At 58.4% G+C, this 26,267-nt stretch overlaps 2 protein-coding genes across 6 annotated transcripts; one reads left to right on the top strand and one right to left on the bottom strand.

Annotated features, from left to right (window-relative positions):
* The first annotated feature begins 365 nt into the window (after positions 1–365).
* On the top strand, positions 366–21,577 carry LOC132079921 (diacylglycerol kinase delta-like). Of its 4 annotated transcripts, none has more exons than XM_059482808.1 (30): positions 366–418; positions 1,393–1,637; positions 10,912–11,022; positions 11,156–11,218; positions 11,446–11,550; positions 11,759–11,891; positions 12,078–12,184; positions 12,607–12,732; positions 12,881–12,983; positions 14,449–14,611; positions 14,708–14,816; positions 14,985–15,124; positions 15,260–15,341; positions 15,811–15,902; positions 16,165–16,264; positions 16,511–16,751; positions 16,975–17,073; positions 17,184–17,283; positions 17,688–17,795; positions 18,248–18,344; positions 18,423–18,530; positions 18,670–18,783; positions 18,916–19,050; positions 19,136–19,302; positions 19,416–19,533; positions 19,621–19,707; positions 19,800–19,916; positions 19,996–20,098; positions 20,576–20,745; positions 21,137–21,577. In XM_059482808.1, exons 2-30 carry the CDS (start codon positions 1,440–1,442, stop codon positions 21,209–21,211), a joined length of 3,471 nt encoding a protein of 1,156 aa, XP_059338791.1. In that variant the 5' UTR covers positions 366–418; positions 1,393–1,439; the 3' UTR covers positions 21,212–21,577. The 4 variants fall into 4 exon arrangements, 2 of the variants coding, with proteins under 2 accessions (XP_059338791.1, XP_059338790.1); XM_059482807.1 differs by having other exon boundaries at positions 11,138–11,218; XR_009419483.1 differs by lacking the exon at positions 21,137–21,577 and having other exon boundaries at positions 11,138–11,218; positions 19,621–19,916; positions 20,615–20,739.
* A 163-nt stretch (positions 21,578–21,740) lies between these two features.
* On the bottom strand, positions 21,741–26,267 carry CCNB3 (cyclin B3). 2 transcript variants are annotated; one of them, XM_059483071.1, is made up of 12 exons: positions 26,239–26,267; positions 25,532–25,650; positions 25,366–25,449; positions 25,087–25,205; positions 24,494–24,596; positions 24,093–24,194; positions 23,837–23,929; positions 23,444–23,581; positions 22,844–22,999; positions 22,407–22,556; positions 22,118–22,248; positions 21,741–21,969 (listed from the first exon to the last, which is right to left on the bottom strand). In XM_059483071.1, the coding sequence occupies exons 1-12, from the start codon at positions 26,240–26,242 to the stop codon at positions 21,897–21,899; spliced, it is 1,272 nt and encodes a 423-aa protein (XP_059339054.1). In that variant the 5' UTR covers positions 26,243–26,267; the 3' UTR covers positions 21,741–21,896. The 2 variants fall into 2 exon arrangements, with proteins under 2 accessions (XP_059339054.1, XP_059339055.1); XM_059483072.1 differs by having other exon boundaries at positions 24,093–24,191; positions 26,239–26,260.

Genomic DNA, 26,267 nt, shown 5'->3' with positions numbered 1-26,267 from the left:
TGTATCCATGCGAGGGGAGCGTCCGTTTGTGCACGGTGGAAGCCGTGTCTGCCCGTGCATGTGCGAGCCTGTGCACACGTATGTGCGTGAGCACACCCACCCGGTGTGCCCGCCGCGCCTCCGTGGGCGGGCAGCGCACACGTGCGTGCACGTGCTCTCCCGTGCCCGCGCGGGTGCCGCACACGGATGCGCGCGGGGGCGCGCGGGTGCCCGCTGTGCCCGCATGCTCGGGGCCGTGCGTGGGCCGCCCGCGCCGCGCAGCAGCGCCCGCCGTGCCGCGCAGGCCGGGGCTTGCGGCAGGGGCAGGGCCGGGGCCGCTTGCGGAGGCACGTCCTGGCGGGGCCGGGGGGCCTGCGGACGGCGGGCCGGAGAAGGAGCGACCTTGCACCAGCGGCGGCGGCGGCTCGGGTCGTGAAAGGTGTGTGCGGGGCGGGGGGCGCTCCGCCTTCTCCGTCCCGGGCGTGCTGCGGGATGCTCGGCGGGGATCCGGCACCCGGCAGCCCCGGGGCTGGAGGAGGCAATACACCCGGCGGGGGGGGGCGGGGGGGGGGGCGCGGGCCGCAGCGCTGCCCTCGCTCCCTCCCTCTCCCCGCAACGCTTGTTGCTGCGCCGAGAGACGGCACCGCGGTTGCCGGCAGCCGCGGGGAAGGGGGAGGGCGCGGCGGAGCCGGCCCGTGGTAGGTGCGTGGGGCCCGGCACGGCGCCGTGGGGTGGCCCCTGCCACCCCCAACCCCGCCACGGCAGCCCTGCTGCCGTCCAGGCTCGCTTGTCGGGGTAGGTGCCCCCACCAGTCCCTCCTCAGCCTTCGGGGCCGGCAGGGATGCCATGGGGACGGCTTCCCCCGCATGCGGGAGCCCCGCGCTCCCCCATCCATCCCAGTCCAGCCGCAGGCACCTGCTCGGGGCTCGCGAGCCATGGGCGCAGGAGGTTCACCCATCCCTTTCCAGCTGCCGGAGCCAGACGGATGGCGGGGTCCGGCTGCTGCTTTTCATGGAGATCCCTGTGCTGTCCCCGGCCACGCAGCGCAGCCCAGCACCTCGGGGGTGGGCAACAAGGAGAAATAGCACAGGCTGTGGGAATGGCTTCCACCCCTCTATGCACCAACGTACCAATGCCCGAGCATGGGGCAACCGCAGTCTCCTGTGCCCAAGTCAGGGACAACATTGGGATGCCAGGTAGGCTGAGGAATAGTTGGGACAGTGAAAAAAAAGGCAAGGAAGGAAAACTTTGCCTGCAAGGATGCCACCCTGAGTGTCATTTCTGGGCAAGGATGCACCATCTCTCTTGATTTCCAGGGCTGCACCTCCCAGCTAGCAGAGCCTTACAGGATGAGGGGGCATGCATGTCTCTTCAGGGCTTTTCCTCCATTCCTATGTGTCCTTGTCCTCTCAGGGCTGTCATCAGGGGCTGCAGAGCTCTGACCCAAGCCAGATTGGAAGATGGCTGAGAAGCTGGTGCCTGGGGACCTGTTCTCGAGGAAGACCCGGGAATCAGTGTCATCTCTGGACTTGGACAAGTTGACACCCATCTCACCTGAGGCTGGTGGTGAGGAGTCATCCGACAGCGAGGGCGAGCAGGAGGACAGTTCTCACAAGCTCATCCGGAAGGTTTCCACCTCGGGGCAGATGAGAAGCAAGGTCAGGGGTGGGGGATGCCGGTGGTGAGGGGCTGGCTGGGTGTGGGGTCACTGCTGAGGACAAGGCAGGGGAGTTTATCAGGGTGTAAATGGGTACCAGGTTCTTGCTGCTGGCAGGCTTGACCCAGCCACAGCTGGGAGGATGTTGGCCCCTGCGTCCTGTGGGAGGGCACATAGAAACATGCAAACCTCACAGTGGTAGTGTCAGCATTGGTCCCATGGGGCTGTGAAGCACGGATTTCATCCCACTATTCAGGAACAGGGTCTCTCCCATACCCAGAGAGCCCCTACCACATTGCCTTCATGCTGCATTTGTATCCCCTGGGTACCCCTTACCTGTCCCTGGAAGAAGAGGACTCTTTTTAGGATGCTCCATGGATGCTCTGGGACTGAGATTTAGGGTCATGACAGTTTTGTAGGCTCCTCGGATCCCACACCCTGCTGCAGGCATTGTGTGTGTAGGGCTTGGTGGGTGGCAAAATGGAACCATGCATCTTTCCTAGTGCCCTAGATCAATTTGGCTGTGCCAGCTCCCCTGCAGGTGCCATTCCCACAGATCTAGTCCCCAGTGGTGGTTTGCTGGACAGATGGGAGCACCTTTGAGGTCAGACGTGACACTCGTATTTCCCAGCCATTAGCATGACAGCAGCTGGAGTATGTGTGTGTGTGTATCACAGTTTGCTCAGAAAAAGCTATTTTGATAGCTTACAAAATTTACGAGATTACCCCTACAAAATACAGGGTGTGGTGCCTTTAGCCAGACAGGAGTGCGTGGTCAGAGGTCCCAGGTCAGGACAGTGAAATGCAATGCTGGCAGAAATAACCTGGGCCGAGTGGCCAGGTAGGATGTGAGGAGAGAAGGAGGTTTGGGGGGACATTTTGGGGAGGGAGGATGCAGACACAGTGCTTGGAGGATGCTCTGGATGACATGCTGATCCTTTGCATCCACCTTTCAGCTGTGGGAAGGAGGTGGTGGAATGAGTCAAGGCAGTGCCTGCAGTGTTGGGCGGCACACGGGGGCTGCTAGAAATCCCCCTACAGCCAGCTTCCCGTGCCAGCCTCTCCTCAGTGGGGATTTGGTGGCTGTGCTGCTCCGGCACGGGGAAGAGCTCTGAAAACACAGCATAGGAACGTAGTTGTGGAAAAGAGGGCTATTACTGGACTCTGGTGTTGGGTGCTGAGGGCATGAAGGAAGGGGAATGAGGCAGTGTGGGTCTGGTGGCAGCTGTGGGGATGCTTGGAGCTGGGGCAGGCTCCCCTCCTGCTGTCCCTGTCTTGGCTGTTGTGCCAAGCCTCGTGTACTGGTATGAGGTGGGGCAGAGGATACCTGCTCAAGGGTATGGAAATTGCATGCTCCCAACCTAGCACTGTGGGGTTTTTCCACTTGGTAGTAGAGACTTCTGGGGCATGGGGCACTGAAGGGGCTCTTATTGAGTCCCTCTGGCTGCTCAAGGAACATACCTCAATTTTCCCTTCTTTGAAGTGGGCTGGCATCAACTCTGCCCTCTCCAAGTTGGCTGCCAAGTGGGTGAAGAGGGCTATGGTGGTGCAGGGTGTTGGGGAGGAGGCACAGTGGGAAGCCAGGCCAGTGTGCAGGATCATGGGGATGCTTAGTTCTGTGTAGGAGCCCTCAGCACCCTTCTGGAAGGGTGCTGGAGTTTGCCATGAAGCACTTGCCATGCTGTGGGGCACAGGGACATCACAGGGAGCCATCAATGCCAGGAACCATGAGGGGAAGGGGCAGATGGCTGGGCTATGCCCATGTCCTACAGCAGCAGCACAGGAACACGAGCATGCTCTGAGCCACAGCCCAGTCGCCAGAGCCCCCCATACCACAAGCAGGTTCTGGACTCGCTGCTGACAGGCTGCACGTGGGGAAAGACTGTCTCCCTGCCTGCGGTGGTTGCTGCCCATATCCTGCTTGGCATCAGCAATTAGCCATGCAGGAGGTCATGCTGTGCAGCGTGTCAGGGGAGGCAGGTGGCATGATGGATGAGCAGGTGGAAATGACATGTCTGGGTTAACAGCCCATGGAGCTAGGGGAGAGAGTGAGAGCTGGCAGGGCTGGAGCTGAAGGGGCCTGAGAGTGAGCTGTGTATGCCTCCCCTGCCACTTCTGTGTTTTCAGTGTTGTGGTTCAGTGTTTTTCCCGAGGATGCCTTTGCCCTGGTCCAGAATGGGCAGGAGTGCACTTGCCAGCCTGGCATCTGGTTGGATGGACTCCATCCTTTCCTACGGAAATGAGGATTTTTGGATGGCATTGTGCAGTATCCGTGGATCTCTGGGTTTATATGAGTCCAAACCCAGCTCACTCAGGACCCAAGCCCACACAGAACCGCATGAACGAGATAAGTGACAAGAAGCGCTCCCTGCCACGTGGGTCAAAGTGTCCAATTTATTAGTGTGGGACAGATCACCTCTGGTGTCGGCGACCACCCAGGCAGCAAAGAGGGCGTGCCTCACCTGCAGTGGGGTTTTGTGCCCCAGGTGGTGGGGGCGGGGAAAGAGAACCACGGTCAATGGGAGCGACATCCGGGAGGGGTGAGGGGAGGGACCATCCGTGGGACAGACCACAGGCATACAGAACCAAGTTATGTGAGGGGAACCCATGTGAAAGGGGGAACATGCCATTCACGTGACCCAAAAACGTTTTTCCCCAACACCCAGTGTAACTAAATTCCTATTTAGTGCAATACAACAACAACATTGCTGCTGCCATCCAGGTCAGGCTTACAGCCCTGACACGGCACATGTGCTGCCTGTCACTCCAGCCACAGCCACAGGGTGTGTGCCATGGCAGGCACCTTCCTGAGTGACACCCCTGTCTTGACATCCTCGGCACCCAGGTGGGGCTGGGGCAGGGAGAGGGAATCACTGCCTGCACCCCAGGGACAGGTACCTAAAGAACACAGTTTATAAGGGAGAGTTCAGTGCCAGAGTGGCAGCTCCTGAGACAGCAGGTGGTGGGGTGTCAGGGCTCACTGTCATATTTTGGGTCAAATGTGGTGGGTGGGGTGCTTGAGAGGGTCTATAGGAGCCTGCTATGTTGCGGGGCTGGGAAAGGTCAGGACCCCCACCCCATCCACACTGACTGGGGAGGCCTTGGTCTCTGGTGATGGAAGCAGGCAGCTTCTCCCACTCCAGGGTGTTGTCCAGCCCCTGGGACAGGAATAGGTGAGGATCATTTTGGGATCTGTTGAATCCTTCTGATTGCTGCTCCCCAGTTCCAGTGCTTCTGCACTCTGAAAGCTCATGATCACATCCCTTCGTCAAGCCTCCACATCAATCACATCCCCCCCACTCCACACCTCCAGGCTGGAACTGTGCACACCCTGTGGGGTGCTTTGTGCCAGCATTGCTGTGGGGGCAGCGAGGTCATTGTGCTCAGTGACAAAAACAACTGCCAGATGCAGGTGTCCCTACTGGAGTGAAAGGCTCCAGGATGGATGGAGTCTTGCTGACATTCTCCCCCCACCCCCCCAATCCTCCTCAATGCATCTGGGGGCTGCCGGTTGCCTGTACCAGGTTTTAGGTGTGCAAGTGCAGAGTGGGAGGGGGATGTGATGCTGTTTCCCAGCACTGGTCCCCTTAGGGCTGGGCTTGTAGAGAAGGTGAAGGGAAGAGAGGGCCTGGTTCTGGGGCTCACCAACGCATTTGAGTTGATAGGGGTGGTGGGTCACATCCTGCTCACGTGTCTGGGGCATTCATTCCCCGGCACTGCCTCAGCACAGGCTCTCCCAGCAGCTGCCTCCCAGAGTGGAGGCAGAGAGTGACCCAGCAGTGCTGTTTGGCTCAGCAAGTGACAGGTCCTGGGGTGATTGCACCCAAGCTGGGAGGTAGGGGCATCAAGGGGAACACAGCGGGGTGCATGCCAGGGATCCAGGGTTGCCCGTGGCATGGGAACAATGTTCATGGCCATGGTGAGCAGGGGTAACCATGGCTTGTCTGCTGTTTGGAAAGGGGAATCCTGTTCCTGAATTCCTGATCTTGAGGTACATCACAGCTCTTTGGTGAAGCTGAGGGACCCACCAGAATCCTCCCATGGGGCTCAGGGAGGTCAGTGGGGTTATTGGTACCCCTGTCCTTGCTGCAGGTATTGAGCACCCTGCAGGCTCAGAGTGCCCCAGGAATGAGGTAAGCTGTACCTATGCATAGTGGGGTGTTGGGCAGGTGTAGGGAGCCTGGTGAGGCAGTGCTATAGAGCCAGGCTGTGGGGAATGTTGCCCACTGAGTGCTAAATCCTGGCCAAAAGATGAAGAAAGAAGGTAGAGCTGGCTGGGGCCAGGCCTGGAAACCTTTCTTCTGCAGCAGAAGGGTGGACCACAGCTCCTGGGCAGTGCACCCTCTAGACTTGACACTGGTGGGACACTGGAACATCTCTCATACAGAGAGAGCCTGGGAGAGCTGGGACTGTTCAGCCCGGAGGGGAGACTGTAACCACGGAGTCCCTGGTTTTTGAAAGGGAGGGTGCAGCAAAGGGGGAACCAGGCTCTTCTCAGTGGTGTCTGCCAATGGAGAGAAATGAAAAAATAGGAAATTGCACCTCAACACAAGAAAACACTGTCTGAGACCAGAGAGGCTGGGCTTGCTCTCATTAATCAGGGCTCACCAAGCTGGTGCCTGGGGTGTGAAGATAGCCCCACTGTCACTAGCTGGATGTTTGTGAGGTTACTCAAGCACTCTGCCCTCTCCATGCTAACTTTTTCTGTTATGTGAATGTCATTGTTGTCCATCAGCTCTTTCCCACTCCTGCTGGGCAGAGTGGGAGGGCTGTTCCCACCAGCATTGGGGCACAAGGTGTGGGGGTGAACTAGTAAAGGTTGGCCTGATGCAGGATGCTTGCACGCATGATGCTTGGGGACCGATGTGGCTGTAGATAGGGAAGGATGACCTCATTTCTAAAAAGCAGCTGCTGGATAATGTGCTCTAGGTTCTTCTAGGGGCTCCTTTCCTCATTCCTCTCCTCCTGTTAATTGTCTGCTGCCTTTTAATGGTCTTATGGGCACAATGTGAGGGCATGTCAGGACTGGTGCTAGAATCTCCTTTTAAGCATCCACCCAGCACAGGGAAGGGATATTGTGGTTGGTCCTACAGTGGCAGAAAGCTCCATCCTCTGGGAGCAGCTGAACTTGTGGGGCCATAGCACCTGTCAGGCACCGAGCCCCTTGACTGCCCAGTGCCAGAAGAGCTCTGCTGTGTCACAAAGCTTGATAAGGTTTCCAACTGACTCCTGCCTGTGAGGTGCCTAGCAGCTGGTGGAAGCCCTGCAGCTGGGCTGTTTGAAGTCTGCCAGCTTTGCTCTGCTGTCCTGGTGCCTGCTGGCTCAGCTGGGGGATGAGCTCTTATGCAACTGGACCCCAGCTTGTGCCCAGTGGGCTGCTGCACTTGGAGCAGGAGGGTGGCTGCCTGGAATGATGCTGGTGCAATGCAGGTCGGTGTGTTGACAAGTTATCCTCTTTCCCCTCTCCTCCTATTGGGTGAGGCATCGTGTGGTCACAGGGACAAGTATGTCCCTTCAGGAGTGGTGTAGTGGCCAGCTGTGTGGGCAGATAGTGTGGTGCTCAGGAGCCACATGTATGGCATTCCTGGGTAACAACCTTCCTGGCTCTTCTCCAGGCACCGCTTCGCTGTCCAAGCCGATCCCAGCAGGAAAACCTTCCTGCCCCAGCTGTGGTCCGACCTGGATTCACAATGGGCTCTTGCCAGGAATGGTGGTGACAGAGCTGGGAGAGGGGGGTGACGGAACAAAGCAGCATCCTGGGGCTCTGCTTTAGGGCTGAAGCAAGGGCTGGCATTTCGGGTTGTAGCCTGACCTGGAAGAATCCCTGGACTGCCGTTCAAGCCCCCTGCTTGTGCTGAGCACACAGGCAGCCTGTGGCATGATGGCCTCTGGAAACCTGCCCAGTCCTGGCACAGCACGTGGCTGGCCATCCTCCCAGGGCCATTTTTACCTGTGTCCTCTCTGAGGCTCTGCTGCCACTTCAGCTGCATCTGACCTGGAGGTGGTAGTTTGTCTGCAGACACTGTATGGTTTAATTCTCATCTTTCCCTTCCTGCCCTGTGCCTCTGGGATTCCCTCAGTGCTGGTGCTGAGCCCCCTGGGCTGGAGAGAGCAGGGAGGGACCTCGAGATGGGGCAGTGGAGTGCTGGGACAGAGCCCGACAGGGGAGATGGATCTGGCTGATGCTGGGCAGGTTATATGTGGCTCTGGGTGTGCCGCCTTGGTTGCTGAGGTGAGACCAGCTCTGGCTTTGCTGAGGCTCCCTGCAGTGCTGCCTGGGGCTTTCCAGAAAGAAAAGCTGTGGTTGGGGTGAGTGGAGTGGCTTGGGTTGGTTTTAGGGTGTGGGTGGCACACTGTGTTTTACAGCTGTGCAATGACTAGTGCAGAGCTCCCAGCCCAGTGAGCCAGCGCTCCCATTGTCCCCAAAACTCTCCAGAAAGAAGAGGCAGTCCCTGTGCTACAGGTGCTCAGCTCCAGCTCTTTTGAGCTCTAGGGTACCTAATAGCCACTTACTATACAATTGTGGTGACCCTGGTGCTCTGGACAGGGCTTTGGGGAGTTGGCACAGCAGGGGTGATGCCACCCTGGCATGGCCTGTCTGCCCTTGCCATTGTCACCCCTTTCCTGTTTGCAAAGAGGAAACCCTGGGCTCACCCAGCAATGCTGTGCAGCATGCATTCCCACTGTGTGGCTGGGCCTGCAGCTGGCCTTGGCCATCAGGTGCCTCTCAGGTGTCCTTCTGTTGTTCATTGCAAAAGCAGGGGTCCAAAACCGTGGAGCCACTTGGGAGCTGCTCCCTGCCCCAACAGCTGGAGCAGGTCTCAGCTGGCTGAGACCCATGGTCAAAAATGAGCTAGGTGGGTGGCTTACCACAGTGAGATCCCAAAACAGCCCTCCGTCACCCCAGACTTGTGTGCCTGCCCAGGCAGCATGGGACAGCTGGACTCCAGGGCTTATTTTGGAAAGGGGACCTGCCTTATTTTCCCCTGGGAGGGGTTGTCTGGCCCCATGTGGGCACCAATGGAACCTGTACCATGTGGCATCACACACCAGGGATGATGGAGCCTGGATGGGCAGCGGCTTACCTGAGGAGTTGTGCAGCAAAATGCTGCACATGGCAACACAGAGGGCTTGGGCTTTGATGCCCAAAGCAGCCTGAAAGGGTGGCTGTGGGGAGAGGTGCCCCCTGAGCTTCTCTGCACCAATTTTGCTGCCCCGTGTTGGTTTGGCTAGGGATTAGTCTGCACTGGTGGAAAACTGAGGCACAGTCTCCCCAGCCGGGGTATTGGAAGTATTGTGGTGAAGGTGGGAGAGCTATCACGAGTGTGGTGGTGAAGGTGGGCGAGTCTGCTTTTTAAGGCAGCTGCATTCTGTCCCTGGGACGGCCAGGGCTGTGACATCTTGGGGCTGGGTGATGACTTTTTGCTACTGTCAGGAGCTGCTGCTGCTGCTGGGGGTGTTTCGGCTCTGACCCTCCTTCGCAGGAGTGGGTGCCACCCTCCTAGGCAGCCCGTCCTTGCTGTGTCCTACCCCCAACGTGGCCCTGGAGCCAGGCAGGGTGCCCATGCCCAGCTGGCCTCAGCCCCGGCTGTGATAGCCCTGAGGCGCCATCATGGACCCGCCCCTTCTTCCTTCTCATTGTCATCCTTTTCTTCCAATGGCCTCCCCGCCCTTCACCGTCACAGCTCCTGACACCACTGCTCGCTGTCACACACTGCCTGTCCTGTGCAACAACAGCGATGACTGCAGCAAACATGGAACCTGTGCCTGATGAGGGCAGCCAGGTGTGGTGGATGTGGTGGTTGGGGCTGGATCCCCCCGGGCTATGGCAGGACCCTGGCTTGTCCCCTGGTGTGGGACAAGGACTTCTGGGTGCATGATTTGTGTGCGGGTCTGAGGTCACAGCTGGACCCCCCTGGAGGGATCCCTGTGCGCTCTCACAGCTGAGAGGCCAGGACAAGGACTCAGTGGGGTGCTGGCACCGGGGACCGCTGGGCTCTTTGAGCCTGCACTGACATTCCGAGGCACCATGGTGATTGATTGACCGCAGCCAAACTCTGCAGCAGTCTTGGGGAGTGATAAAGGCTTAGAACATCCCTCTTCAAACTCCAAGCTGGAAGAGAGCAGGGAACAATGTGGTGGGTGCCCCAGGGAGGTTCAGGAGGGTTATGCATTTGGATAGTTGAAGCTCAGGGAGCACCCCAGGTGGGGTTTTAGCTTCTTTGTGAAGGCTTCTGCTATTCCTGGTGGTTTGGCCATCTGCTTCAGACCCATGGGGCAGTAGATTAAGGCTGAGACCTGGGGCTGGTGTGTTTGCAGGCTGATGGGTGCCTGGCTGCCACCTTTTGCAGCACATGGGTTGGCACAGGAGTGCAGAGCCCCGCCATGCTTCCCTCGCTGTGCCCTCATGCCCAGTGCTAATTTGCTGTTAAATGGGGCTTGTCATCATGTGCCTGGATTGGATACAACCACTGTGGCAGCTAATTGCAGAGAAGCAGCTGAACAGAGCTGCCGGTGGTGTTTAAAGAAGATACAATCATAGATGAGGCAGTGCCAGAGCATCTCTGCCACCTCTTTCAGGCTCATAGCCATGTTGCAAACACTAATTAATTGAGTCTTGTAAACACCACTGCAAGAAGGGTAAATATTGGCAGGTGCTCTGTTTCGGCAGGGGGCAGAGAACAGGCAGCCAGGTTGCAGCGATGCACTGGGCTGTAGGGGATGCTCTGCCTGCTGCAGGCTACCCTCAGCCCCAGGTTGTCCTCTCCAGGGGCTGTGGGGGCAAGGCAGAGCTGGCTGCACTCCGGCTCTGCTCCAGCTCTGCTCTCCAAGCCGGCTGGGGCCGCAGTGCCCAGGTAATGCCACTTTGAGGATGCAGTTGCTATCTCTGGGGCACTAGTCTCCTCTTAAAGGAAGCTCTGCTGGCTCCAGTTCTGCCCTTGGCTTCTAGGGAGCTGCAGCAGGGTGAGGATCTCCAGGCACTACCCTGGGGATGGAGAGGAAGAATCAACAGGGGAGCCTCTGCACTGCTGGAGACCTGCATCTTCTAGTCCTGCCATGCCCAGCAGCCTCCTTCCAGATCACACAGGCAGTGCCCAGTGCCCAGGCGATGGTAGGCAGGGAACATAATTTGCCCTGCTACATGCAGCAGAGAGTGAGCCCCAGAATGTCCAATCTGTGCTCCTGGGGACCTGGGGACTGGTGTCACAGGGGAAAATGGTGGCTTTGGTGATCCTGGGGGGCTACAGGAGCTCAGGACACTGTGGTCTCTGCAGAAGAGCGTAAAGGAGGGGCTGTTGCTGAAGCAGACGAGCTCCTTCCAGAGGTGGAAGAGACGATACTTCAAGCTGCGAGGCAGGACACTTTATTATGCTAAGGATGCCAAGGTAGGCTGGAGGGTGCTTCCAACATGCCCAGTTTGGGGGCGACCTGAGCTTGCCAGCCCAGGAGGGGACAGAGATCCCTGCCTGGTGGACTGGGGCTCTGGTTCCTCCCTCGCAGTCCCTGATCTTTGATGAGGTGGACCTGTCTGATGCCAGTGTGGCCGAGACCAGCACCAAGAACATCAACAACAGTTTCACGGTGAGGAAGGTGTGGGGCTACCAACTGCACCCTGTGGAGACCTTGGAACTGTGTGGGGAGGCACTACAGACCTCCCTCATCCCCCTAGAGCCACGGAGCACTCCATGGCATCGCCTCCTGCTGCTTGAGGCGGCACTGGTGTGCCAGAGATTGCTGGGGTCTGTGCTGGATTCTGGCTGGCCTGGCAGTGGCCTTGCCAGAGAACGTGGGGATGGTGGCTGTTGCAGGTGATCACGCCTTTCAGGAAGCTCATTTTATGTGCGGAGAACCGGAAGGAGATGGAGGACTGGATCACGGCCCTGAAATCTGTCCAGAAGTGGGAGATACATGAGGTGATGTGGGCAGGGTGCTGAATGGATCTGTATTTCTGTGTGGAGTGTGTTTCCCTCTGTGTGCCTTTGATTGCCAGTAAAGAGCTGTTGGCCTTGCCATAGCCCCACAAGGAGGAGAGGAGTTGAGCTGGGGGGACTCAGGAGGCCGGGAGAGAGGGAGTGCCGGCTGAGGGTGCCAGGCACTGATGGGGCAGGGCTGTGTCTCCAGGCCACACAGTTCAACATGGAGCACTTCTCGGGCATGCACAACTGGTACGCCTGCTCTCACGCCCGCCCCACCTTCTGCAACGTGTGCCGTGAAGCTCTTCCAGGGGTCACCTCCCATGGCCTCTCCTGCGAAGGTCAGCACTGGCATCCTGCTGGGACGTGGGGAGGGGTTGGCATCAGGGCAGGGCAGCCTCTCAAGGCTGGGTCAGAGCAGGAGTGGTGCAGGGTGATGCCCACTGCCCAGATGCAGAGAGGTTTGGGACCAGGGATGTGCATGCTGTGGGGACCTTCCCTGCTCCTCACTGCTCCTCCCCATGCAGTCTGCAAGTTCAAGGCACATAAGCGCTGTGCCGTGAGAGCCACAAACAACTGCAAGTGGACAACTCTGGCCTCCATCGGCATTGAAATCATCGAGGATGAGGATGGGGTAAGCAGGGGAGTCCCTGTCAGGCATCCTGGCAGGACAGATCCTCCATCAGAACTAGCCTTGCTGTGCCCAAATCAGGAAGCAGGAAGAAACTGTAGCTGTCCCCTGCACTGTACGGCCTCTGGGCTTGGCTCTGCAGGGGCGTAGCTTGGGGACACCTCCTCTGGAACCCTGTATCAGGATCCCTTTTTGCTGTCCAAGGGGGGTCACCTCCAGACATTTTCTGGGGATATGTCTGCCCTGCCTAACATGCTGATGGCTTCAAGCAGCCAGGTGGGCAGGGGTGAGAGGACATGGGAGGGGTCCCAGACCCAGCTTGCCCTGCTAAATGGCACTACCTCCATGGTGCTTGTGGAAAGAGGTTGCCTATGATCTTTCCCTGAAGTGTGAAGGATGCTATTGGTAGCTGCTTTTCTCTGCAGGTGGCCATGCCCCATCAGTGGCTGGAGGGGAACTTGCCTGTCAGTGCACGCTGTGCTGTCTGTGACCGCACCTGTGGTAGCGTGCGGAGACTGCAGGACTGGCGCTGTCTCTGGTGCAAGGCCATTGTAAGGATATACCCACACACCCTGTCCTCACCCCTCTCCCAGCACAGACAGCACTGCCCCTCCTGTGTGCATCTCTGGGAAAGCCGATGCTGAGACTTTGGTGCTGCGTCCCCCTGCTCTGCTGATACAGGCATTCCTGCGTTCCCAGGTTCACAGTGCCTGCAAGGAGCTCCTTGGCAAGAGGTGCCCCCTGGGCCAGTACAAAGTGTCCATCATCCCGCCAACTGCCTTGAACAGCATCGATTCTGATGGTGAGTTGGGGAGGGCACAGGGCTGCTCTGGTGGGGGGGACAGGCTGTTTGGGATAGGGCTCTGTGCTTTCTGAGGTCTTCTGGAGGCTTTGACTTGTTGCACTGTGCCTGTTTTGTGGGGCAGCAGGAACGCTACCTTCAGTAGGCTCCAGAGTCAACGCCCTTCCCTTAGTTGAAGGCTGTTTGTTGCCTTGCACTCTGTTTCAGGGCTTGGTGGTGTTCTGTGGGCTTTGGGGTGGCATTTCTTGCCTGCATGTGGCTTTAGCTGCTCCTGCCAGGTCACCACTTGCAGTGGCTGAGGACATGGTGCCTCTGTGCTGGGATCAGCAGTGCCGACCCTGTACCCCTGAGGTGGGCTGTCCTCTGTTGCACCTCAATGGTTCAGCATCTCTCAAGGCAGGATAAAGCTCTTGCTTGGGTTATTTCTCAGTGTCTGAAGCTCAGCTGCTTTTTTGGCAGTGCAGAGCACAGCTTTGCCCTGGCACGGGACACTGCAGGGAGAAGCCATGTGGAGCGTGGGGGGACCGCCCCAGCTGTCTCCTTCTCTTGAGGGGCCCAGCTGGCCTCCGCTGAGTAAAATCTGTTCTTCTCCTCCGGATATTTCTTTCTTCATTCTTTACTGCTTTTCACCACTCAGCTCAGCCGGTGGCTCATTTGCCTTGTTACTAATTGGGATGCTGTCAGGGTAACCATCACGCGGCTGCTCCTCAGCTCCAGAGCCTCGGCTGCTGGTGGCTGATCCCTGGCAGCATCTCTGCCCTGTCCCTCTCCAGCAGCACAGCCATCCGTGGCTGTGGCTGTTGCCCACCAGACTGGGAACAGCTTAGCAAGGCCTCAGTCCCCCCTCGTCCTGCCATGCTGTCCTGCTGCAGCATATGAGTGCTGCTGGCAGCAAGCTTTTCCACTGCAGCCCACGCTCTGACTCAGCAGCTCTCAGTGCTTTGTGTTCTGCTGCGCTCAGCTGGGCTGGGAGTGGAGATGGAGCAATGGCCAGGCAGGAAGGGGGGGGCTGTGGGGATGTTACCTCCATGCTCCTGCTGTGGTGGGGGTGCTCCTGGTGGCAGCCCATGGGGCTCTAAGGGCAATAGCTGTGGGGCTGGTGCCAGTGGCATGATGGCTGATATGGTCCCTGCTGCAGCATTGCTTGGTCTGCCAAGGGAAGAAGCCTGCAGACACCAGCCAGGGAACTGGGATAGCCAAGATGTGCCTGAGGCAGGTGCGGGCTCTGGGCCAGCTGTCAATCCTGCTCTGCCTTGGGCACATTTCTTTCCCCATCTCATTTCTTTAAAAGCATAGTGCTTCCTCTTCCCTCTGCCCCTCACCATCCCCCGGGCATCCCCATCACTGCCCCTCCTGCCCCAGCACCCCACAGATTGGGCTTGGCACAGATGGAGTGTTCATACTCTGCTCTCCTGAAGTGTGTGTGGGCAGTGAGAGCTGGGGCTCGTGTTTGGGCTTACTGCAGGTTTCTGGAAAGCCACCTGCCCCTCGACCTGCTCCAGCCCTCTCCTGGCCTTTGTCAACTCCAAGAGTGGGGACAACCAAGGTGTCAAGTTTCTGCGCAAGTTCAAGCAGTTCCTCAACCCAGCCCAAGTCTTTGACCTCATGAATGGGGGCCCACACCTGGGGTAAGCACCAGCCTGAGCACCCTGGAATTGCCTTGCTGGGATCCCAGTGGGCAGCTGGCACAGCACCTATTCCCTCTCTCCTTGCTCGCCAACCAGGCTGCGCCTCTTCCAGAAGTTCTCCACCTTCAGAATCCTGGTGTGTGGTGGGGATGGCAGCGTGGGTTGGGTGCTCTCTGAGATCGATGCCCTTGGCCTCCACAAGCAGGTGAGTTGGGAGTGCCGGGCATTACTAGTGCAGGTTGGCACCATCCCCACCACTGGGACACTCTGTGTTCCCCAGGTGCTGCCAAGCAATGGGCACAGCAGAGTTGGGGGTGTCACAGGTGCCCCTGGGGGCTGCTCTGAGCCCCCCCACTCTGCCTCTCTCCTGCAGTGTCAGCTGGGTGTCCTGCCGCTGGGGACTGGTAATGACCTTGCACGGGTCTTGGGTTGGGGCAGCCTATGTGACGATGACACTCAGCTGCTGCAGATCCTGGAGAAGCTGGAAAGGGCCACCACCAAGATGCTGGACCGGTGAGCAGGGCATGGAATACATGCCTCTTTGTCCCTCCTACCCTAGCATCTCTTGGGAAGCCTGTCCCAGTTCCTTGCCTGTCCCTGTGCTAGGGGCCCAGGAGATGACAAGCAGCCATGGTCTCTGTTTGGCAGGTGGAGTGTGCTTACCTATGAGGCCCCCAAGCAGTCCCCCTCAGCATTGAAAGAGGAGGAAAATGGGGACTCCGACATCCAGGTGGGAACTGTTGGCATTTGGGGGCTTGAGATGGGGAGGGCAGGCTGGAGGGCAAGTTCCTGTTCAACCCAATTCAGGGACACACAGGGAGGCGTGGCACAGGAAGAGGTTATTCTGGGGGTCCCTGGGGACTGGGGCTCTGAGGGGGCTGGAGTTAGCTGCATGCAGTGAAATGAGCCTGGCAGGTCTCAGCCTGGCATATGCAGTTGGGAGCAGGCAGAAGGCGAGGTAGAGCTAGCCTGCCTCTGGACAGCTGCTTTGGACTCTTCTGTGTGCTCCTGTTCAGCCCCTTGCCCCAGTTTCCCTCCTGATGTGACTGACCTTGCCTCTGCCCAGCAGCAGTGGTGGGGAGTGGGCTGAATAAGGGCTGATCATCCACAGTTCAAGGCTGGCTGGGCAAAGCTCCATCCCTGAGCGGGGCACATGGCAAGGTGGCAGGTGTCCAGCTGTCTCCACCTGTGTCCCCCAGGTCCAGATCTCCCATTACGCGGACTCTGTTGCCTTCCACCTGGCCAAGATCCTGGAGTCAGACAAGCACTCAGTGGTGATCTCCTCTGCAAAGTAAGGAGGGGGCTGTTGATGGGGGTGCCAGGAGCCCCTTTTGCTGGGCTGGGTCCTGTCCTCAGGACCACTGCACCCCCCTCGGCCAGGCTGTCTCAACTGGCCTCCAGAAGCTGCCGGCTGTGCTGGTGCCTGGCAGATAATGCTGGCTGTGCTGGCCTTCTGGAGCAGCAGGTGTTACCCCAGCAGGCGCCCTGGCTGGCATCTGTGCCTCACTGGCCATGCTGTGCCCCTCTTGACCTCCAGCCACTTCCCTTGGCAGGTTCCTCTGTGGCACTGTCAATGACTTTGTGACTGAAGTTGGGCGGGCTTACAAGAGGGCGACGGAGAACAAGCAGGAGGCTGAGCTGATGGCACGGAAGGTGTGTTGCAGGGGAGCTGGAGGGTTGGGTCAAGCTGGTGGCACAGCCTGTGAACAGGGGATGGGCTGCTCCGCAGGCCTATGCTCGTTGAGCATGTATTGGGGTGTGCCATGCTTGGGGTGCCCAGGCATGGGGTGTCCAGGTGCTTGGGGGTAATCCAGGCACTCATAGTGCCCAGGGAAGCACCCAGCACTGGTGGGGGGCAGCAGCTTGTGGCAGGTACTGAGTGGGGTGAGTGTCCCACAGTGCGCCATGCTGAATGAAAAGCTGGACTCATTGGTGCGGGAGCTGAATGAGGAAGCTCAGGCCATCATGGTCCCTGAAGAAATGGCACAGGCCACCCACGCTGATGTCAAGGACCAGGAGAAAGCTGGCAGCTTCAATCCCAACCCCCAGCCTCGCATCTTCAAATCCAAGGAGCAGCTCATGCTGCGGGCAAACAGCCTGAAGAAAGCCCTGCGGCAAATCATTGAGCAGACAGAGAGAGGTGAGGGAGTGGTGGGACCTGGCAGCTTCCCTGCTGCTGCAGCAACCTGGCAGGGGCTGTGAAGCCACACTGGGTTGGTGCTGGACCCATGTCTTTGTTCTCCCCTGGGATCCTTGGGATGGCAGCAGTGGCCCCACCCTGGGCCCTTCGAGCCCACAGGCCTGACACGAGGAGGGGCTACAGGGCTGCACAGACTCCCTGTCATGCCCCTCTTTGTATCCAGCTGTGGATGAGCAGAACAAGCAGACCCAAGCCTACCAGGGCAGTGTGGGCCCTAGCAAGGACAGCTCGGAGGAGTTCAACAAGGAGGAGGAGAAGCTCAGTAAGATCCCAGCAGGGCATGTGGCATTTTGTGGGGGCATGGGGGTGAGCTGTGGGATGGGCTCAGGGTGAGAACCCATGTGGCAGCTACCTCCCTGTCACCCTGGCCAGGCTCCCGGCGGGTGACGGTGACCTCTGCATCTTCCTCCATCCTCCTGGAGCGGCCAGACACCTTTGGCAGCTTGCAGTTCCCTGAAGACCCCAGCACCCTGTGAGTCAGGTGTTCTGCCTACCCCGGAGACCCTGGCCCACTCTTGCTGCCCAGGAGCAGAGCTGGTACCATGCTGCCCCTTTGAGGAGACTGCTGCTCACCAGTGTGGCATCCCTGGTACCAGGCCCTCCTTGGCCAAGCAGTGCCCATGCTGGGGGATCCTGCCTGTGGATGGTGTGGGATCTCTGGCTGATGCTTTGAGCTTGGTGTTCCCACCTGCAGGCAGGTCCTGGCTGTGCCATGATGACTGAGGGAAACTAGCAGTCATCCCTGCTAGTTTTGTTCTGGCTTTCCAGTGCCAGCCACTCTGCTCCAGTGGGTGTTACAGCACATCCTCTGGTGCCAGCCCAGAGTCACCGATGTGTGGCTGCTGCTCAACCTGCTTTCCCTCTTGCTGATTTCAGACACTTCTTGGAGAAATGTGTCATGAATAACTACTTTGGCATTGGCCTGGATGCAAAGATCTCCCTGGAGTTCAACAACAAACGTGATGAGCACCCCAAGAAGTGCAGGTTGGCTGGAACCCCTAGATTTCCCCCAGGAAAAAACATGTACCCCTGGCTTTCCAGTGCCATCAAGTTGCTGGGAGCCATGGGGGTGACTCAGGCCTACTGTGTTGGAGATCCTTCCTGCAGCAGATTTTGTACCTGCATCCATTGCTGGGATGAGCACCCCTTGGTGGCAGGCTGCAAACACCTCAGAAAGGGTGAAGACCTGAGGACTCGGTGGGATTTACTTGCTCTGCAGCTGGAGAGAGGGACATTGCCATGCTGGCGTGGAAGGGTCGAAATCTGGGTGCAACATGCTGCACCTTTGGCTTTTCTGGGAGGTAGCAAGAATTGAGGAAACTAAGGTGGGGCCAGCCATCCGGGACTGTTCAGCACAGTGCCCCAGGAAGGGTGTGGAGCTTGTGACAGGCAGTGGGGAGCCCACAGCCCCTCATCTGTTCCATTTTGCCCCACAGCAGCCGCACCAAGAACATGATGTGGTATGGGGTGCTGGGCACGAAGGAGCTCCTGCAGCGCACCTACAAGAACCTGGAGCAGCGGGTACAGCTGGAGGTAAAGGGCTGGGAGAGCAGGGAAAGGGTGGGAGGGGCAGCATTACAGCAGATCCCCAGGCTTAGCCCTCTCTTGCAGTGTGACGGGGTGCCTATCTCACTGCCCAGCCTGCAGGGCATTGCTGTCCTCAACATCCCCAGCTATGCTGGGGGCATCAACTTCTGGGGAGGCACCAAGGAGGATAATGTGAGTGTTAGTACCATGAGATGAGTTGGGTGGCGTGATGTCCTTTCCCCAGTCCTAAGATACCCCAGGGCTAGGGTGTCCCTGCCTTGGGCACACACGGGGGAAAATGGATGTCTTCATGTGTAGTGATCCTCTACAGAACTTTGGGGCTCCATCCTTTGATGACAAGAAGCTGGAGGTGGTGGCAGTCTTTGGCAGCATCCAGATGGCCGTGTCACGGGTCATCAACCTCCAGCACCATCGCATTGCACAGGTAGTGGTGAGGTACCCTGCAGGGCCACAACTAATGCCTGAACACTGTTGGGGCAGCAGTGGAGCCTGAAGCAGTGTGGCTCTGCTCAGCCTGGCAGCTATTGATGCCACCCCTGGGCTGTGTGCCCCACAGTGCCGCGTGGTGAAGATCACCATCCGGGGCGACGAGGGCGTACCTGTGCAGGTGGATGGAGAGGCCTGGATCCAGCCACCTGGCATCATCAAAATCCAGCACAAGAACAGAGCCCAGATGCTGACAAGGGACCGGGTGAGATTGAGGAGCTCAGCAAAACCATGCTAAGGGACATGGGGAGGTATGACAGTCTCAGAGGGGCCATGTCTGTCCCCCGCAGGCATTTGAAAGCACCCTCAAGTCTTGGGAGGACAAGCAGAAAGGGGAGAGCTACCGAGCAGCCACACGGCCACGGCTCAGCTCCCAGCAGTCCATGGAGTACCTGACCGAGGAGGAGAGCAGCCTCTTGCAGCAGGTCTCACGGGTTGCTGAGACCCTCATTGCCAGGTCAGACTGTGGGAAGGGGAATATAGTGGGCACAGGGAGGAGGGAACTGTGCTGTCGCCATGCTGTGCCCAGCCCAGGGGAGCCCTGGCAGCTCCAGCCCCTGTCACCCACAGGATCCATGAGGCAGCCAAGGCTCACAAAGCCATGGAGCAGGAGCTGGCGCATGCAGTCAATGCCAGCTCCCTGGCACTGAGTGAAGCCCTCTCCCACAAAGCTGCTGGCACTTCAGAGGTGAGTGGGGACTGGGAGTGTAAGGCAGCCTTTACCCAGGCCCCATGGGGGCCTGCTGCTCAAGGGGTTACCCCCTCTGTGCCCCAGTTTCTCAGCAGGAATATGGCTGTGGAGATGGTGCTGAGCATCAAAGAGCTGTGGGCTGAGACCAGGGCATTCCTGGATGGGAAGGCGGTGAGTGAGGGACTGGAGAGCACCCAAAGCCCCTCAAGGCTGCTACCTCTGGGGGTGGCAGCAGGGTTGGGTATGGGCCCTGTCCCCCACAGCTGGACTCACCGCAGGAGGAGGAGGCCCTTCAGGGCCCTCTGAGTGTGCTGGGCCAGGAGCTGCAGCGGCTGCTGGATATCCACTGGCTGGGCCCTATTGCCCACCCTGCCGAGGAGGTGGGTGCACAGGGACCGGGGTCTGGCACAGCCCAGCCTCAGGGAGCTGTAGCATCCCACCAAGCCTGGCTTCTCACAGGAAGGTGCCAGCAAGGGAAGCTTTAAGCTTCGCCTCAACATCCCCAAGCCCAGGAAGGAGAAGGACAAGCTGCAGAAGCAGAAAGCCAACAGTGCACTCCCAGGTAAAGTGAGCAGTGTGCCAGGGAGAGACAGGTGGTGCAGTCCATGCTAGAAAGGACCCCCCTGTGCTGTCCTATCCCTCAATCTCCTATTCCGGGAATGCTGGGGAAGAATCCTCAGGAAAGGGGAACGGGGCTGCTTGGGAGTGGCACCCTTGTCACCAAGAGCCGCTTAAAGCTTTTTCTGATTATCAGACATGCAGAGCACCCCAACCCCATAATTCCTTGGCTAGGGGGAGAAGGGGGCTCTGGTACAGCTCAGACCTTTGGGTAAGTCCCTTGTCCACAGCTGGGGGTCTGGTTGTGGGGGAGCAGCTCAGGTGCTCCATAAGTAAGCCAAGGAGAGGAGAGACCTCTGCAGCCCGAGCAGGCTGTGGCCTCTGGCCCTGCTGGAGTCAGGGGTGGGAGGGGGTATGCTGTCTGCTGACCACAGGCTGCCATCACTGCTGCCTGCGCTGCTGTGTCCCACTGCCTCCACAGGCCCCAGCAGCCCACCACTGTGGTTTTCCTCCCTGCTAGCAGACAAGTGGGGCTCCGAGGAGGTGGCAGCTTGGCTGGAAACGCTTGGTTTAGGGGAATACAGAGACATTTTTGTTCGGCATGACATCCAGGGTTCAGAGTTGATTCTGCTGGAGAGGAGAGACCTTAAGGTACAACCCCCTTGTGCCTCCTGAGGGACTCCCAGCCCTGGGGAGCATGGTGTCCTCCATCCCTCCTCTCCCTATCCTTCCTGGTGGCAGGTTGGCCCTGCATCTGATCTGCAGAGTTGAGCTTGTGCAGCTTCTGCACAGGGGAGGGAAGCAGGGGAGGAGGGTGGCCTTGGTCCTCCCGCTGTATCAGCAGCACCCGACCCTCAGCTGCATTCAGGCATGGGGATGTGCTTTCAAGAGGACAGTGGGCTTCAAGCAAGCACTATGCTCTAGCAAGGGAGAGCATGGGGAGCTGGACTGTGCCTCATCCTACACCCTGTGGCTTGTCTACCAGCAAGGGCCAAGAGCTGCCCCCTGCAAATGCATCACCTCCTCTTTCTTTTTCCTGCAGGACCTGGGGATCACCAAAGTGGGCCATATGAAGAGGATCCTTCAGGCCATTAAGGAACTCAGCAACCTGCCTTAGGCTGACAGCAGGGCAGCAGCCCAGTCCAGGTGCTGGGTGGGTGCTGCCCCCAGGGAACAGGGGTTGGGTAGGGGAACAGGTCCCTGCCCTTGCCCCATATGTATGGAGCCTCCCCGCTTGCCTCGCTTTACCACTCTGTCCCGAGTGACCCTGGAGCCACTGCTTCTCCCCCAGCCTGTGGGGCTGGAGACACTGAAGCAGAGGTCTACCCTGATAGGTGTGTGGTCTGACCACCAGTCCCACCCCGTCAGGGTCAGATGGTCACCTGGGGCAACCCTCTGTGTGCTCAAGCTGGAGCCAAAGCAAAGTTTCCCCTTCCCCATGTGGGTATTTATGCTGTGTAAATATTTGGAGAGAAGATACTGATTGCTGCTGCTTGCATAGTGTCATTACTAAGGGGAAGGTGGGGAGGAGGGAATTGAGAATACCTTTCCAGCCTTCCCCCCGAGCTTCCTGCTCCCCACCAGTTGCCATGCTCTCACCCTCTGTCTCATCACAACACATGGAAGTTACATTGCTGGGGCTCCAGTGCCAGCATGTACAACAAACACATTTTATTAACAGCTACACATGACTTTTTTCCCCCCCCCGCCTCTTCCTCAGTTAAAATTACTATTACTTATGTACATGGTACCACCCTGCTTGAGGGTACCCCATTATTTACAGGCTTATTCACAGAGTAGGGCTAGGAGCTAGTGAGTGTCTCCTCGAGCTTGAGCATGTCCATGGGGGTGACTTTGGCAACCTCAAAGAAGACCCTGGAAGGAACACATTGGCTTAGAGCTCCAGCACAGCCCACACCCATCCACCAGTGCTCCCAGATCCCTGCAGAGGCCCAGGGTGCACGCCGGTGGTGCCACTCCCTGCAGCAGGGACAGGCCTGAGACAGAGCCCCATGACTCTCACCTATGTGAGTACTTGCTGCGCACAGCATTCAGCTTGTCACGGGGCTGGTATGTGAGCAGGAAATTCAGCCTCTTCACCAGGGGGTGCAGGTCCTGGGCACTGTACCCACTGTAGTACTGCAGTGTAGGGGTCTGCAAGGGGACAGCAGGGGCTAAGCTGTGTCCTCAATGACAGGACAGTCATCATCATCCCTGATCAGCATCCAGATCTGACCACAGCCCTAGTGCATCACCCCACTCACTTTCCATTGCAGTGCCTCCCAGGGTGCCTCGGCAGGGACAGTACTCACCCAGCCCCCGAGGTTCTTCATGGTAAGGGCCAGCAGCAGGCAGCTGGCAGCCAGCTTGGAGGGGCTCTCGCGGGCATAGTCGTACTCCTGCAGGGTCATCTCGCAGAGGAAGCGGGCCAGCGTCAGTGTCTCCATGGTGGCACGGGCACACTGCAGCCGGAGGGCAGGGAAAGGCTCAGCCTTTTGAGCAATGCTGCTCCCCTTCCCAGCCTTTCTAGGACCTAGAATACAGCCTTTGGGGCACAGGTCAGGGATTACACACACCCAGCCTGTCACAGACCACCATCCTCACACCCTGAACCCTTTTGAGGGGACCTGGACGAAGTTTCCTTGCTGCCAGCTGGGAGCCTGAAGCCCCAGTGATGTGAGTCACTGTCCCCTGCAGCCAACAGAAGGGGTGCCTGGGGACACCCAGCCCACCCTCTGAATGCACTCACCTTGGCAAAGCGCCGCAGGAAGCGGTAGGGGATGGGAATGTTGATGTCGAACTTGAGGGTGCTGAGGATGCTCATCTCCATAGCAATAAGCTCCTCTCGCTTGTAGGCATCATCACAGATATAGAGGAAGTCATCCACACATGGTGGGCACCGCTCCTGTAGGGGCACAACTGCTCAGCACCCCAATGGGAGCTCATCCTGGCCTCACTCAGGAGATCCCAGCCACCGCCACCCCGCAGGCCCTGTGAGTGTTCACGTGCTGCTGGACTCAGCAAGGACTGTTAACACCCTGTGGGACTTTTGTCATGTCCATACTCCTCCAGCCCTTGGCTTGAGCTCCATGCCTGCATTAAGTAAACTAGGGTGTCCTGATGGTCTATGCAGAGCAGAGAGAAGCTGGCTTTCCAGGGACACCAGGACACAGGTTTCAGCCCATCATGACTGTATTTGCAGCCCTTGGGACAGGAAGGAGGAACATGACAGACATGCCACCCTGGCAGCTCTCAGGGCAGTAACCTGGCCTTCCCTAAACCCCCTCCAGGGACCATAGAGGCACAGCCCCTCTGAGTCTGCACCCCAGGAGAGCACACAAAGAGTCACCTCAAATTTGGAGGCAATGAGGATGGCAGTGGAGCCGATGAGCTGCAGCTTCTCTCTCATGCTCACCACCTCCACCAGGTAGTGGTCTACTAGCTTCACAGCCAGGTACAGTGTCTCATGGTTCAGCTCAAAGTTCTCCTTCAAGAATGAGAGTGGGGGTCAGAACAGAGTGTCAGACAGAAGTTCGGCCTGGCCAGCCCCTTCCAGGCCTCACAGAGGCCAGGGGTACCTATGGGCCAGGCTTAGAGGGAGGGATGTATGTTCATCCCTAGCCCACACAGGAGGAGGATCAGCTCCACACTGGGAATGCTTGCAGGAACCTCTGCTAGCACAGAGGTCACACATGCCAAAGGCAGCACAGGGGCTGCTCTGCAGAAAGCTGTGCCCTCTCACCTGCACCTCCACCATCCAGTCCACAAGGATAGCACGCATGTCCCCACTGATGTCTGTCTGCTTCTCCATGTAGTCAGGAAGCATGAATTTTTCCTGCCAAAGAGCCAGCTGTCAGGGACACGGCAAATATCTCCACCTTCAAACAAGCCCCTTCTCACCCTGTGCAGTGGTCAGAGCCTCTGGGCAGTCAGTGGCCCTGCCTGCAGTCACTCCTTCCCTGGCCAGGGCTGTCACCCCCTGGACAGGCATCACCCACCTCTCTTTCCCGCATGTATTCAAAGATCTCCTTGGCATACTCTGCACTGGCGTAGGGGTCACCCAGCTGCTCCTTGTCAATGTCCTCCACTGCTGGCACCTGCTGGTATGGAAGAGGCAGCAGTAAGGGGGAGGCCCTGCAAGTGCCAGTCACCTTGCTGGGGCAAGGCTGCTGCTCCTCTGCACACCCCTTTTCCACCTGCCTTCATCACCCTGCAGTCCCTGCCCCACTCTTTCCCAGGGGATGATTCTTGAAGGAAGATGGTGGTGCACTTTGCTCTCCCCTCCCCAGCTTTCCATCACCCTGGCTGAAGTCTCTCCAAGGCCCAGAGCACCACTGGTGGCAGCCACAGAGCGGTGCTGTGATGGGCCTGGGGCAATGCTGCAGCCCAGGGTCCCTACCCTCTGCTCAGGGGGCTTCGGTTCCTGTACAGACACCGGCTTCTCTGGCACAGGATCCACTTTGGGCTCTGCAGGAGCTGTTGGGGGAGTTTTCTTCGTTGACCTGGGAAGGAAAAGAGCATAAATCATTGCTGGGAGAAGACCAAATTTCTTGGCTGAAAAGTGGCCTTCCAGAGACTCTTGCTGCTTCAGGAAGGGGCAAAACCACCCCTGAAATATCCCCATAGACTCCTACAACCACTTAGGTTGGAAAAGACCTTTAAAGATACTGAGGACAACAGTTCCCCCAGCACTGCCATGCCTACCACTAAACCATGTCCCAAGGGCCACATCCACATGACTTTTAAATCCTTCCATGGAAGGTGACTCTACAACTGTCCTGGGCAGCCTGTGCCAGGCCTGGACAGCCCTTCTGGGGAAGAAATTTTTTCTAATATCCAACCTAACCCTCTCCTGCCACAACCTGATGCCATTTATAGAAGATCTACTAGTTCCCTCCTGCATCTAGCTCAGCTTCCATCACCCAAGGGAAGCCCCTACTACTTGTCCCCATGGGATAAGTTTGCAGCAAACCCCTGCCCCCAGCTACTCACTTTTTTAGGTTGATCTCATTATTCTTGGCCACCCCTAAGGTATTATGTGCCTTCTGCGCCTTGGGTGGAGCAACCTTCGCAGACTCCTTCTTCCCTGCCACCACCTGGTTCTTGCGAGCCTGTTTGGTCAGAACAGGGGCATACAGGGGCTGCACAGCAGAAAGCAAGGTATGCCCTGCAGGGAGACCTCTCCTCTTCCTAATGGGCATGGGGGCATGCCCCCCACCATGGGGAGCTCACAGGGGGTACCAGAGCCCCCACCCTCACAGAAGCACTCACATTGGTGATGTCTCCAAACGCTGATCTCTTCTTGGGCCCGCCCTGGGGTGAGGACGAAGACCGCTTGGCATGACAGCTCTCCTCCTGCAGTAGAGGCTGTTAGAAGTTGGTGGTCAGCTGCCCCACAGGAGCCCCCCCTACAGCCCTCGCTTGGCTCCGTGCTCACCTTCTCAGGATTGACGTTCTCTGCAGCAGGCCCTGCCTTGCCTGCTCGGGACTGCTTGGTGCTCAACACCTTGGCATTGCGTGGCAATGGCATCCTTTCCCTCGGTCTCTGTGAGCAAGCTGGGGACAAAGCATGATGTGATGGAGGCTACTGCCCACCTGCCTCCAGGGATACCCTCCTAGCTTGGGGCAGCACAGGGGGAGGTTTATCCCTCCTGGGGGTTAGCACATCAGTACTGATCCCTTTCCTGAGCACGGCAGGTGGGTGGTGCCCCAAGACAAGCCCAGGCTCGGGACAAATCTGGCTAGAGGTGCTCCCAGGGAAGAAGGGACACAGACCCCAAAGACCACCACCGAAAGCACTCTGCTGGGTGAGATGGCAGGGGGGACAGGCAATTCCCAGATTCCTGCCTCCCAGAGAAGGATGCAAGGGCTTGCACTTCCTCGGAGAGCTGGAGGTCTTGGAGATCCCCACTCTCCCACAACCCTCAGGATCCCCTGGGGGAGTCGGGAGTCCCAAAGTTCCCCTCTCTCCTGCATCCCCCGGAATTCCCAGGGAAGCTGGGGATCTTGGAAACCCTTACTCCCTTGCATCCTCCAGGGTCCCCACGCCTGCCATCAACTACGGGCCCCAGCGCTGCCCGCTCTCCCGCAGCCGGGGGGGATCCCCCCAGTCACCCATGCCCGGGATGTCTCCTCCCCACTCACCCATGCCCGGTGCGCTGTGCCGCACCTCC

Source organism: Ammospiza nelsoni, chromosome 15 (genome assembly GCF_027579445.1).
Source record: "Ammospiza nelsoni isolate bAmmNel1 chromosome 15, bAmmNel1.pri, whole genome shotgun sequence".
NCBI lineage: Eukaryota > Metazoa > Chordata > Aves > Passeriformes > Passerellidae > Ammospiza > Ammospiza nelsoni.
Note: the sequence above shows the minus strand (reverse complement) of the source record. Positions and strands in the feature narration are given on the sequence as shown.

What these genes read in the sequence shown, in the direction of transcription:
- LOC132079921 (XM_059482807.1), top strand. Translation starts at nt 1,440, where the DNA reads ATGGCTGAGAAGCTGGTGCCTGGGGACCTGTTCTCGAGGAAGACCCGG. An exon ending in TCATCGAGGATGAGGATGGG is followed by an intron (nt 12,185 to 12,606) that starts GTAAGCAGGGGA and finishes TTTTCTCTGCAG; the next exon opens with GTGGCCATGCCCCATCAGTG. An exon ending in AGCCAACAGTGCACTCCCAG is followed by an intron (nt 20,099 to 20,575) that starts GTAAAGTGAGCA and finishes CTGCCTCCACAG; the next exon opens with GCCCCAGCAGCCCACCACTG.
- CCNB3 (XM_059483071.1), bottom strand. An exon ending in AGAACGTCAATCCTGAGAAG is followed by an intron (nt 25,450 to 25,531) that starts GTGAGCACGGAG and finishes CCTCTACTGCAG; the next exon opens with GAGGAGAGCTGTCATGCCAA. An exon ending in TGAAGAACCTCGGGGGCTGG is followed by an intron (nt 22,249 to 22,406) that starts GTGAGTACTGTC and finishes GTCCCCTTGCAG; the next exon opens with ACCCCTACACTGCAGTACTA.